General features: G+C 39.1%; 2 protein-coding genes across 2 annotated transcripts in view; one reads left to right on the forward strand and one right to left on the reverse strand.

Moving 5' to 3' along the window:
• Positions 1-12,976, reverse strand: part of LOC137503023 (PR domain zinc finger protein 1-like) — a 29,479-nt gene extending 16,503 nt beyond the window's left edge. Inside the window, exons 1-2 of the mRNA XM_068230399.1 lie at positions 12,947-12,976; positions 1,720-1,850 (exon numbers count right to left, since the gene is read on the reverse strand). Coding sequence (XP_068086500.1) covers positions 1,720-1,776 — 57 coding nt within the window. The 5' untranslated portion in view covers positions 1,777-1,850; positions 12,947-12,976. The remainder of the gene's footprint in view (positions 1-1,719; positions 1,851-12,946) is intronic.
• The window catches only part of LOC136885417 (gastrula zinc finger protein XlCGF46.1), a 293,140-nt gene that overhangs the window by 204,822 nt on the left and 73,892 nt on the right, over positions 1-14,426 (forward strand). The window lies entirely within an intron of this gene.

The raw sequence follows: 14,426 nt of genomic DNA on the forward strand, positions 1-14,426 counted from the left end.
AGCGGGCAATAGACCAGCATCGATCGTTCCGTCTGCAAACACTTCCGAGATTGTAAGAAGGGAATCTTCTGCTGTATGAGCAGGGCTGAATCATGTTGGAATCAACCACATGTTGCAAGGACGGCGTCAAAATGTCATCTTGGTACCTCTCTGCATTTACTGTCGTGTCGAACAAAATAGACCCAATTATTCATCTTGCACTAACAGCATACAGAGCACCAATCTTCCTATCATAATGAGGGACTTTGTAAGTATCATTAGAATTTTCTGCACACCATTCTGAGAGTAATGACACGACCATTAAGATGAAACCAGAACATTTACATATGAAAATACGGTGTTGCAATGGTAACTGTCACACAATGTTGCGAACATGGGCAGGCTGCATGCTGCGCGCTTCCTGCACTGCAGGTTAACTATCGGAGAGTACAAAACGCCGCTTAGTTAAATTGTGACTTAGTTTACATGAGAGAACCTGTATTTTACATTAAAATGTAATAATTAAAAACACACTCATCTTAAAGTGAAACCTAATATTTAAACATGCTGCAAAAAGTTAGGTGTCGCCAAGTGTAAAATGACACTGGCGAAAAAATGGAGAATAACTGAAGAAAGCTGGTACATAATGAAAAACATTCAGAGGATCAAAGACAACTGGGTTCACTCAGGGGAAACAAAACCAGGGCTATCCAATATGTTGGAAAGTTCCCTGGCAACTCACTTCAGTCAAGACTTCCAGTAACTGAATTTAAGGCAAGCCTGGTATAATGTGTGGGACTGTAGGTCACACTACTCTTGCTCAATGACCATCAGAAAATTACACAGATATTTTGGTCACATTTCAGCACTACATAATGAAACTGAGAAAAGATCACAATATTATATATTTAAAAACTTTTTTCTTAAATTTATTCTAGGGCTTATTAAATTTCCTTACTTATAGGAGAGGTTGAACATTTAATTAAATTCATCATATAGTTTTTCTCATCTCCCAAAAATTTAAGGTGATCTTATATGTAAAGCAAAGTAATATTTGGACAAATATTCTATTGTAAGTGATACTCCACTATAAGAATGCTGGAAGCAGAAGCTATTTGTGACCCTTGAAAGGACGCCTGCTTATCCTTTCATTTTATCTCATGATAACTATTACCCTCAAAGTTTCTGTAAGTACAAATACAAGGGCCGGGCTGAGTGACTCAGACGGTTAAGGCGATGGCCTTCTAACCCCAACTTGGCAGGTTCGATCCTGGCTCAGTCCCGTGGTATTTGAAGGTGCTCAAATACGACAGCCTTGTGTCAGTAGATTTACTGACACATAAAAGAACTCCTGCAGGACTAAATTCCGGCACCTCGGCGTCTCCGAAGACCTTACGAAAGTAGTTAGTGGAACGTAAAGAAAATAACATTATTATTATTTTTATTACAAATACAAAAAGGAGTCAAATCAAAAATGTCAGAAGTGTGATGTCACATGAAAGCTCTGTTCATTGGCAGACTATCCTGTAGGCAGCAACATAACAATGAGATACTGGGAAGATGAAGGCAGTGACTGCCCAGACAGGTAAGCTATTATTCTAGAGGAATCTATCCACACTGTAAGCGCCAGATGACTTGCACTGAACTGAACGGAGAATACAGCTGTGTGCAACTTTGTTCCACAAAAACACTTCGGATTTTTATTTGACTTCCACTGTACTTATTAACCATCATACTCACAGAAGTTGGTTCCTCGCACCACACAGATTCAGTCTTGATGCCTATTGCTGTAGTCATAGCAAGAGCTTCATAGAGTAACTGCTCTGCACTTCATGGATGGCAACTCAAAAAATATATCACACACCAGGAGCCTGAAAAACAAAAAACGAGACTTACAAATCACTACAGTTAGACTGAAATGTTTAAAACTTGAATCTACCGGTATTCCAGACAAGGATACACACAAATTATAATCGTTACATAGGAGCAGTGATCTCCAATATAAGCGTGTGTCTGGCTCAATGGCATTTCATCCAAGGGGACCCTGGTTCGACTCTCGGCCAGATCGGAGGTTGATTCCTCTGGCTCGAGGGCTGGGTTCATCAGTAGAATTTGCCTTAGGTAGGGCCTCATCCTCACAGACTATACAGTGTCTATCCATCTGTTCAGTCAATTTAATTTTCAATTAGGACACATTTTGGTCCTTGTATGCACCATCTTCAGCTAACATCAAAAGTACAAGATAACATTTAAAAAGTACATTTAAATCAAAATAAAGCACACAGATACATTTAAAAATAATTTTATAAAATAGTGTCTAATTCCTGTTTTGTGTCTAAAAGTATAAAAAACAACTAATTCCTTTGGTGTTCTTTGAATAACAAAATAAATGAAGTACTAAGACATAACAAACACATGGACATATTTAAAATCTGCCATGAGATCATTTCCCCTTGTCCAGGTGTTGATGGCACTCTCCTTCCAACACTCTACATCAGTAATTACATTCCAGTTCAATTGAGTCTGTCTATCTCACTCTGCCCTCTTCCCTTCTATCCTAACCTCTGACACTTGTTTTGGTATCCTTCTTGGCTTCTTCCTCATAACGTATCCAAACCATCCAAATTAATCTTCTCCATCCTATCACTCAGTTTTTCTACCCCTATATCTTTCCTGACTCCAATATTTTTTACTCTGTCTCTCCTTGTCTTCTCTACCATACTCCTCAGGAACTGATCTCACTGGCCTGAATTTTACTCTCAAATTTTGCTATCAAAGTCCAAGTCTCTGATGCGTACATTAATACAGTGGTATAGTACATTTCATAGGAACTTCTCTGTTGCACACACAATATTTCTCAATATTGTCATTTAAAGCCTCAGGCTGGATTTGCGCTTATGTATTGTTGACTAACATTCTCTTGCCTTTGTTTCCTTTAAAATTTTATCCATACCCTTTATAACATAAGTGGAGACAATTCTTCCATGTCTTAGTCCAATTGAGTTTCTAAACCAATCTGTTCTCCCCACTAGAGTCTGGACACAACCGGAAGTTTCACTAGTTCCCTCGATTGCATTCCACATCCTTTTCTTTCCAGGGTTTCCTACACATTTTTCTCTACTAACACCAGTCTCTAAACCAATCTGTTCCCCCCACTGGAGTCTGGACACAACCGGAAGTTTCACTAGTTCCCTCGATTGCATTCCACATCCTTTTCTTTCCAGGGTTTCCTACACATTTTCTCTACTAACACCAGTTTCTAAACCAATCTGTTCTCCCCACTGGAGTCTGGACACAACCGGAAGTTTTACTAGTTCCCTCGATTGCATTCCACATCGTTTTCTTTCCAGGGTTTCCAACACATTTTCTCTACTAACACTATTGTATGCCTTCTCTAGATCAAGGAATACCATCGCAAGATCGCTCTGTGTCCTAGCCAACCGCGTGAAAAGAGAGTAGAGTGCACGTCTTCTTTGTGGTCTCCATGGTAGTGATGGCAGACGAGACAAAATGAGTGCCAGTTAGGACAAAATTTTTAAAATAGATATAACGAGTTACCATCTAAGTAGTGATATCTGTGGAACGGTTGGAACAATGAACACAATGGCAGATATTTAGGGCACAAAATTGATAATTAATATGACCCTAATAACAATAGCAGCCAAAATAAAATCACAATACCCCCTGGAAATCACAAATGAAGCATACTTCTTCTTTACAGATGGATACAAGACGCACTACCACTACACACCTTATTCACTGGTGGCCAATCCAATTACATAAGATTTCTGCATTCCTATTATTGGATTTGAAAACTACTTTCACGTCATGTTTTTTAAAGATGTTGGTGACTTCATAAATTTCTTTGCTGCATGTGAAGGTAGGAAAAATGGAATTGTTTTGTTTACATTTTTTCAAAGTAGTTAAGGGACAATATTTATATCTATTGATTATTCTTTCAATAAAGAAACTGTTGTATATATTACATTTAGCAATCTTGTGAATAGTGCTCAACTAGTTTTTGAGGTCTCTTTTTGACATTGGAATACTGAAGGCTCGATAACCATGCTGTTGTATACTGCTCGTTTGTGAATTTGAAGGTGTGAAGAGTCTTGATGGATTGTAGTGAGAGTTTGGGTAGGTTTTCTGAAATTCTTATATATAAAGGAGATCTCAGGTTTCCCGGTAGAAAATGGGCAACAGGTACAGTCCTCAGTAAGGATGGAATGTTGAACTACACGATATCTATCAACGGCCAATTATGGCAAAGACATAATGACCAGATGAAAACCACAATTTTTCCGTTATAGGTAAGGACTTGCAAATCATTGAAATTATGAAAAAGGGACCTCTGCTCAATATCACAGAAATGTTTTATAAGGATCAACAAGTCAATTCTAATCACAATCTGAATGAATGTATTGAGAAGACAAACATCCTTCACATACCAACAGCAAGACGTGCGCCGCTCTACTACGACTAGGAAGGAAGTGGAGAGATTGAATTAAATCAAATCAAAATCTCTTTATTTGCAAATGAGGTGTTTACCTCGGTGGCAAATGGTACACTAAAATACACTGACTGACAGTGACAATGCAACACCAAGGAGGAGTGGTTCGAAAGGGATGAAAGTTGGGGAAAAAAACAGAGACGGCACGGACGAATAATTGATGTTTATTTCAAACCGATATGCAGGTTACACAATGCGCACGGCATCAACTCAGTAGGATGTAGGACCACCGCGAGCGGCGATGCACGCAGAAACACGTTGAGGTACAGAGTCAATAAGAGTGCAGATGGTGTCCTGAGGGATGGTTCTCCATTCTCTGTCAACCATTTGCCACAGTTGGTCATCCGTACGAGGCTGGGGCAGAGTTTGCAAACGGCGTCCAATGAGATCCCACACGTGTTCGATTGGTGAGAGATCCGGAGAGTACGCTGGCCACAGAAGCATCTGTACACTTTGTAGAGCCTGTTGGGAGATGCGAGCAGTGTGTGGGCGGGCATTATCCTGCTGAAACAGAGCATTGGGCAGCCCCTGAAGGTACGGGAGTGCCACCGGCCGCAGCACATGCTGCACGTAGCGGTGGGCATTTAACGTGCCTTGAATACGCACTAGAGGTGACGTGGAATCATAAGCAATAGCGCCCCAAACCATGATGCCGCGTTGTCTAGCGGTAGGGCGCTCCACAGTTACTGCCGGATTTGACCTTTCTCCACGCCGACGCCACACTCGTCTGCGGTGACTATCATTGACAGAACAGAAGCGTGACTCATCGGAGAACACGACGTTCCGCCATTCCCTCATCCAAGTCGCTCTAGCCCGGCACCATGCCAGGTGTGCACGTCTATGCTGTGGAGTCAATGGTAGTCTTCTGAGCGGACGCCGGGAGTGCAGGCCTCCTTCAACCAATCGACGGGAAATTGTTCTGGTCGATATTGGAACAGCACATGCTGAAGAATGGCGGTTGACGTGGCGTGCGGGGCTGCCACCGCTTGGCGGCGGATGCGCCGATCCTCACGTGCTGACGTCACTCGGGCTGCGCCTGGACCCCTCGCATGTGCCACATGTCCCTGCGCCAACCATCTTCGCCACAGGCGCTGCACCGTGGACACATCCCTATGGGTATCGGCTGCGATTTGACGAAGCGACCAACCTGCCCTTCTCAGCCCGATCACCATACCCCTCGTAAAGTCGTCTGTCTGCTGGAAATGCCTCCATTGATGGCGGCCTGGCATTCTTAGCTATACACGTGTCCTGTGGCACTCGACAACACGTTCTACAATGACTGTCGGCTGAGAAATCACGGTACGAAGTGGGCCATTCGCCAACGCCGTGTCCCATTTATTGTTCGCTACGTGCGCAGTACAGCGGCGCATTTCACATCATGATCATACCTCAGTGACGTCAGTCTACCCTGCAATTGGCATAAAGTTCTGTCCACTCCTTCTTGGTGTTGCATTTGCTCTGTCAGTCAGTGTACATTATTGTCAAGCACTAAATATTAAATTAACAAGAGAATAAAATTTTCCTATAATACAATATTATATAATTTACGCTAACGATTTTTTCTATTAAACACACAGCTCATCCTTAATAAATTTACATTGTTTACAAAATTCTACTTATAATATCTCCTGTACTACGTACAAATATAGTCATCTGATATACAGTATGTGGAATTACTTCAAATGATACTGTACAACTGGTATAAGATTAAAATTTACATTGCATTTATTTACTTTTTCTTTTCTTTACCCATTCTGGAACCTAAGTAGCATAACGACCTGCTGCGTCTTAACCAGAGCCCCTTTTACCACCACTTTTCAGAGTTCCCGAAGGGCCTTCACAGCTACCGTAGCGGTCCCAGGGCCCTCGAAGTCCCCACTGTACTTCACCCCTACAGGCAGTCCCCTACTTTGGCTGTCCAAACTCCTTAGATCAGGGGATGGAATTATTTACATACATTTTTAATTTACAATAACCTGCACTGGTCGAATGCCCTCTAACACTTCATTTATTTTCTCTGTTGCTGTTTATTCTCTTTTTGAATATCTGTACAGATTTTGGAAAAGGATCAAACACTACCCCTGGTAAACTGTTCCACTCCGTCACACCCTTCCCAATGAATGAAAATTTACCCCAACTGCTTCTGCTAAAATTCCTTCTAATTTTATATTTGTGGTCAGTCCTGCCGATATAATTCTTTTCCAACTGAAGCCTCTCGTGGATATCTCCCCATGCTGCTTCTCCTGTGTAGGCTCTATATAAACCTATAAGTCTAGTTTTCTCCCTTCTCTTACTTAAAGTTTCCCACCCTAGTTTCTTTAACATTTCTGATACACTACTCTTTCTCCTGAAATCCCCTGTTACAAATCTTGCTGCTTTCCTCTGCACACTACCTATTTCTTTTATTAGGTATTCTTGGTGAGGATCCCAAACACTGTTTGCATATTCCAATAATGGACGAACCATACTTAAGTAACTTTTCTCTTTTAATTCTTTGTTGCATCCTTTAAGTAGCCTCATTATGACATGTAATGATCTGTATGCTTTTCCAACAATGCCATCCACATGACCCTTCCAATGCAAATTACTTTCAAATCTTACACCTAAGTATTTGCACTTGCCATCTTTTGGGATAACTACCCCATCCAAAGAATATTCAAATTCAGTTTTAAAACTCCTGTTTGTAAATGTTGTAACAGTTGATTTGCCTCCATTAACTTTCATGTTATTCTCCTTAACCCATTGTTGGATACTCTCAAGGTCCCTTTGTAATTCTGAACAATCCTCAATGGTATTTATTTCCCTGTAAACAATTATGTCATCTGCATACAATCTTATTTTTGATGTTATATTGTTCCCTAAATCATTTACGTATATTAAGAAAAGTAACGGACCGATTATACTACCCTGTGCAATTCCCTTCCAAACTTTCTCTTCCTGCGATACGTTAATTCCTACTTTGACTTTCTGAACCCTTGAATTTAGAAATATTTTTACCCAACGTGTAACCCTTACATCCAATCCTATTCCCTCCAATTTCTTTAATAATATTCCATGTTCCACTCTATCAAAGGCTTTGGAAAGATCTATGGCTATGCAATCTAACTGGCCTCCTGAATCCAATTGATCTGATATGTCCTGCTGAAATCCCACCAGTTGTGTCTCACATGAATATTTCTTTCTAAATCCATACTGGCTCCTCATGAACCAATTTTTATCATCACATATCCCTCTGATGTACTTTGATATTAAACTCTCCAGTATTTTACAAACTATACTGGTCAGGCTGATTGGTCTGTAGTTCTCTGGTTTCCTTTTATCACCCTATCCTTTATAAATTGGTATTATTATAGATTCCTTCCATTCCTTTGGTAATACACTATTATTTATGACATAGTCAAAGACAAATTTTAAATAAGGCACTATGGACCACCCCATTGTCTTTATCACCTCCCCAGTAATTTGATCACTTCCTGCTGCTTTTCCTTGCTGAAGCAGTTGGATTTCTCTGAAAATATCTTCATTTGTGAACGAGAAGCTTCTTGTTTCCCTCTGTGTCTGTCCCTCTGTAATTTCTGTTTCGGTGTCCAACTCCTGACAATCATCTACTGAATCTCTAAATTCCCTACTAAAGAGGTTTGCTTTCTCAGTATCTGTTAAATAGTGTTCACCCCCTTCTCCCACCATTATAGGTATTTGGATTCCATTTCCTTTTTGATTCCTGATATATGAATACAGCTTTTTCCATTTCCCTTTGTGGTCATTACGCTCTTGAAGAATGCCATTCATATAATTCTCTTTTGCTTCCTTTTTTACTCTATTCAGTTCCCTAAATAGCTATTTTCTACTTCCTCTACTCTCCCTACCTTCTTTGATTTTCCTGTTTACTATTCTACATTTTCTTTTTAATTTTCTTATTTCCCTTGTATAATAAACAGGGTCTGAGGTCATTTTACCCTTCTTAACAGGTACAAATCTCTTCTCTCCTTCCCAAATGATTCCTTTAAATTTAGCCCAAAGTGTATCCACATTATTCCCTTCACTTATCCAACAACTGAATTGTGATTTAAGGTAAGTCCCAAATTCATCAACTTTAGTTTTTCTGTATAATTTCTTGTCTGTTGTGACCATCTTATTAAGCATTTTTGGTACAAGTCCTACATCCATTATTACAGCCTTATGGTCACCTATTCCTTCAATTACCTCAGTTTTATCAACAATTTCCCGTGGTTTAACCAAGAATACATCTAGTAAGTTATTGAGACGAGTTGGTTCTTGTACTACTTGTGTAAATCCTCCCTCCCAAATTAACTTATTTGCCAGTTTCTGTTCATGGGCTTCACTTGCAGCTCCATTCAATTCAACCTCAGGCAAGTTTAGATCTCCCCCAATTATTACCACATCATTATTATTGTTTTTATGAGTATAATCTATTATTTTCTCAAATATTTCCATGTCACTTTCCTCTCTTCCTGGCCTGTATGTTCCTATAATTCCCACCTTGTTCATATTACCACAAATTAATTTTATCCCTAATATTTCATCCCTTTCATCTGTAAACCATTCATGTGAACAATATGTTTCCTTCACCAGAATAAACAGCCCCCCTCCCTTTTTATCTCCTCGGTCTCTATGATAGACTGTGTACCCTTCTGGAAATACTTCTCTATTACCCACCCCTTCTGTCAACCACGATTCCACTCCTATCACCACATCAGTCTCATAAGATTCCATCAATGTACCGAATTTTAATTGTTTATTTACTACACTCTGACAGTTTACCAAGAGCAATCTCAGACCCCCTTCCTCCCTAAAAATTGACTGTTGCAATTGGGTAACTTGAAATTCCTTACTTTCCTGAGTTTCATTTACTAGTTGGCTGAGCCAGCTTGAAGTACAGCTGGCTCTTTCTACTAGTTTTCCTGGTCAGTATTATAACTCAAGGGAGTGTCCTTTTTTACAGTACATATCTTATGATTAATAAAATCTAGAACAATATTTGCTATCTTTCGTTTACCTGAATTGTTTAGATGAAGACCATGCTTTGTGTAACAGTGTCTCTCGAAACTGCTGCTATCAATTACCTGTGTATTACGAAAATGTTTACAAATTTTAACCATATCTGTATTAACTTTGTCCACTTCAGTGTTCACACACGAGTCTCTAAACAAATCATGCCTGTGGGGCACGTTCACTACAAAAATGTTAGTGTGAGTCGGCTTACCTAGTGTACATTTAAGTTCCGAAATAACATTCTTAGCGTCGTTGTGAGCTACGTCGTTCGTCCCGCCGATGATCACTACTGCATCACGACTTCCGAGATTTCTTGCCGCCTGCTCCGTGTTTTCCAATACCTTCTTCATTGGGGCCCCAGGATAGATGACTGCCGATGCTGCAATATCTTCATTGACCATTTTCTCCGCAATTCCCCTCGCCTGGCTATCACCAAATATAAGAACGTTCGATACTTTCGCCAGTGCACTGTGTGGGATTTTAGGCCTAACTTTGCCGCTTCTCGTAACGGATTTTGCGCTATACGTTTGACTGCTTCCTATACGGATACCTTGCGTATTGCTTACTTCCCTCAGGGATGAAAATCTATTTTTGGTGTCAATTACAAAGTTGTCCTTATTAAACTGTACACTTTTCCTCCTAAAATCTGAAGCAACTTGACACCACGCGCTAGAATTCTCGGAGCCACCTGTGTTCTGAGTGTTTACTGATACCGGTACTTTCGATTCCAGTAAACGTACCTTTTCCTTTAAAATCTCATTCTCCGCTTTTAATGCTTGTAAATCCTGTTGCAATAAAGAGAGAATTACAAGTACATTATCATTACCTCTATCCTCCAAGTGATGAGACGCCAGCGATTCGTTGACCGTTGTAGGCCTAGATTTGTTACCGCTATTCAAATTGCTCTCGCCACAGCTAACACAAGTCCAAGTATCTTCATTTTCAGCAAAACCAGCACTACATATACACTCAAAATGGTACCAAATTAAACACTTTTCACACTGGATACCATTCTTCACTCGCTTCTTGTTTACACCACATTTATTCCCGATTATTTCGCAAGAGAACCGGGAGCTATCTTCACTTACATCCTTCGCTGACGCCATCTTATTTCACCATAGTTCCATTAGTGAGGAACTATCCTCTCTCTCCCTTTTAAGCCCCGGAAGAGAGAGGATGTCATATCTCTTTGGAATTTCACTTTCTATTCTGACTGTAGCACCATTCAATATGTTACGCCTTATTTTCCTTTCATTTTTTTTTCAAAGACTTCTACTTAGGTAATAGGTTATATTTCAAGACAGTATTTATTGTATTACTTGCTTGAATGATTAAATCAAATACATAACAGTTGGGAAGCGTTGTTTGTTACTTGTGACATTGTCAGAGCTGTTTTACTCTCTCAGGATGGACAGTAGCATTTTACCTGAAGGTGCGCAGTAGCAGGACACCACTTCATCAAAATAACATTAACATCTTAAGACATTAATAACATTCAGAAAAAGGACTGAATGATGTTTCTTCTGTATTTCATTTCTAAGAACATCACTGTGCGTCACTATAAAGAATGTTCTTCCACTGGACATCACTAGGAGAGCCCCTGGAACTTAATGTCTGCCGATTGACATTACCAATGGCAGTATTTTAGTGAAAGTGCTGGGCAGCAGGGCAAGAGGGAGTCAGAGACACTGACCTGAGAAAGTACAACCAGGAAATCTTTTAAAATATGCTCCTGCTGTCCAACAGTCAGCTTGTTCCTGGATTAAAAAAAGTTACACACAGAAATGGGAGTGATTTATTGTACGAATGAATTCAGATGTATGTACGTCAGCAGCAATGACAAGAACTCGGTTAAATTTGAGAGTGTATCACCATAATTCCAGCAATTACATCAAATGCAGGACTTTTTTCTTGACACTTATATGAGTGAAAATATTTCTTAGAAATTAATGCCTTCAAGAAAGACTCAATGACTTTTCAATAGTATTGTATGTTATCCATGGAGAAGAAATTAATTTCTAACTCCCAAGACTTCAATCCCACATCACTAACCATTTGTGTACTGGATGACATGCGAAGAGATAATTGTTCTTCCCTCCACCCTTCCAGTAACAGTTTTTGCTTTTTCTTCTCAGTACCCTTCCCAGTATGCATCCTAACCTGAAAAAACATGGAAGTTCTTTTGTGTCTAATTTCATTTTAGTGTTATGGAGCTGCCGTTGTCTGAGGAACGAATGGTTAGTACGGACTGCAGAAAAGAGACCCAACATTCCCTTCCTTCAACATAATCAATATGTTCCTTAACAGTTATATAATATTCTGAGGAAAGGAGAAAAACCAGTCTCGCAAACAACCTATGCAGGTACAGCAGCTGAGTGATGATCTGATGATCGGCAACGGCTTACTCAGCCAACTTTGTTGCGGCCGTTGAGAGCGGTGATAGATGAAATACTTAAAGTAAATGCAGAAATACGCAAACCTGACCGAGAGCAAACCTAGAAGAAGACAACATGTATTTTCTCCTTCAAAGTTGCAGGCTTAATTCTTTTACAATGCCTGCAGTTGGCACCGATCAAATACCTGAATAGAATGTTTAGGGAATCATCATATGAAAAAATTAATAAGACACTCTTAAAGTCAGACACAAATGCACTTGTCAACAAAGGTGATGATAAGAAACATGATCCCATGTTCACATTCAAGATGGCCATTAAGTGTGATGCTGAGTGATATTTTTGGACAAAATGCAGTGGTAGAGAGATTGGACCTACGACAGAGTGAAAGGAAGAAAATTTGTATGATTTTCTCCTATGAATGTACTGAAATCAATGTTTTCTTACTGTATTGGTTACGATAGAGATGTTCAGTGATCAAGAAGCAAACAAGTGCTTTCCATGTAGTGATGTCTTTTAGGACTTTGAAAATAGAAGAATGTGCTTTTACATGTGTGTTTCCAAGTTCAGGTTTACGTACGTAAAGGTGACAATTGCAGATACTGGCAGTTTGACTTGAGTAGTCCCACAGACGAATAGTTAGTGATAACGTTTGTCATGGGGGAGGTTAGTCATCAACATGGGCTGATGTTAGACTCCCTTTAAACTACAATGATCATCATCGCTAATACGGAAGTAGGAAAATTATGGTACCTAAAGAGAAAATTGGATTTGTGTGAAATAACATTGCAAAGAACCAGGCCATATTTCTATAGTGAACTGATGCAGTAAGTGAAACAGAACATTTTACCATATGATAGGCAACCTGTACCGTATTGTCATTATTGGGAAGAAACTGTAACTCAATTTATGTTTTCTCAATGTCTCAACACAAATAATAATAATAATAATAATAATAATAATAATAATAATAATAATAATAATAATAATAATAATAATAATAATAATAATAATAATAATAATAATTCTGTGGACCACCAGCATTTCTTACCCGAGCACGCCGCTGATCGTGGACATGTATATTACACAAAAACATATTAGCACTTCTTCAAAACAGTGAGGGGGAAACACGGAAAATCACGACAGAGATATCCGCTAATCTGCTTCTTGTTCCTTTTCCGCTTGTCCTGAGGTCTTTTTTAATTAATTTTCTCCTCTATTCGTAATTGTGGGTAACTGTCCCAAACTTTCGATCTAGATACTGAGTTTCGAGAAATTCTGTAAAATCGCTTTATTGCGTCGTTTCAACAAAGAAAGAGGCGAGGTGTGTTACATGTATCTGAATACGAGTTTGTATCGTGAAGTATCTGTTATGTTGTAAGCTGCATGCAGAAAAATTGTATGCTCGTAGTAGTTGAGAGTTGTCTTTACTTCCCAAATAGCAGGAAGAGTTCCTTGGTCTCTTGTTTTAACAGTGCGATATGCAAAGGATTAAGTCCGTTATTGTATATAGAACAGAATTCACTCAGACGTGAAACGCAGTAAGTACTTATACATTTATAAAATTAGCTAAAGAATTCAAATTTTGGTATAAATTTAGTATTGTAATTCGAATTTGTAATTTCTTATAATATATGGTACATTAAAATATTTATACAACTATATTCTCATTTGTTTTTCAGTGAACTCTTAGAACTTTTAGAAGAAGAAGAAAGTTGTGAAGAAGATTCCGATTAGTCAGATCCAGAAGAAAGCGACAGTTGTGCGGAACTTATAGAAGGCAATGATACAGAGGCTGACAGTGAAGAAGATAATGGCGGACAGTGATAATGATTCAATTCAACATGAAGGAGGAAATCCGTACTTGTTTAAAGATAAATAGACTAAGTGGAAGAAAGATCCCCCTCCAAGGAACGTTAGGACGCGTCAACAAAACATAGTATTACATCTCCCTGGTGTCAAGGTCCGTGCTAACAGTGCTAAGTCAGTGCTCGAGTGCTTTTCGCTATTCGTGGATGATGTAATAATCATAACTATTACTAATTGTACGAACATTTACATAAAAACTATTGCCGGAAATTATTCGAGAGATCGCGACGCTATGCATGCCGATGAATCCGAAATAAAGTATGTGATTGGTATTCTCATACTAACAGGTGTTTATCGCTCTGGACATCAAGTAAGACGACAAAAGTCCGAGAATGAGCTCCGAAACAGTCACGGTGCACAGTATGCCCTAGAAACAAAGATGTAAAGACTAACTCGTACTGTGATCGCTGTTGTAGAGTGATGTGTCTGAAACGTATGAGGAATGTGTGTGGAAAATTTTACCAAGATTCAGGTGAACCACAAAGTGATACAGACTAAGTTTCTGACCTTGTGTTATGTTGAATGTTTTCTTACATGTCTTTACTTCAATCTGATAACAGAAACATTGAGTGTAATTCAATAATATTCTTGTAATAATTTGTTTTGTTCTGAAATGAAGAAATTGAGTAATTATTTCAGCATTTTTGTATGCATGGATTTTT

Source organism: Anabrus simplex, chromosome 14 (genome assembly GCF_040414725.1).
Source record: "Anabrus simplex isolate iqAnaSimp1 chromosome 14, ASM4041472v1, whole genome shotgun sequence".
In the NCBI taxonomy this organism is placed as follows: domain Eukaryota; kingdom Metazoa; phylum Arthropoda; class Insecta; order Orthoptera; family Tettigoniidae; genus Anabrus; species Anabrus simplex.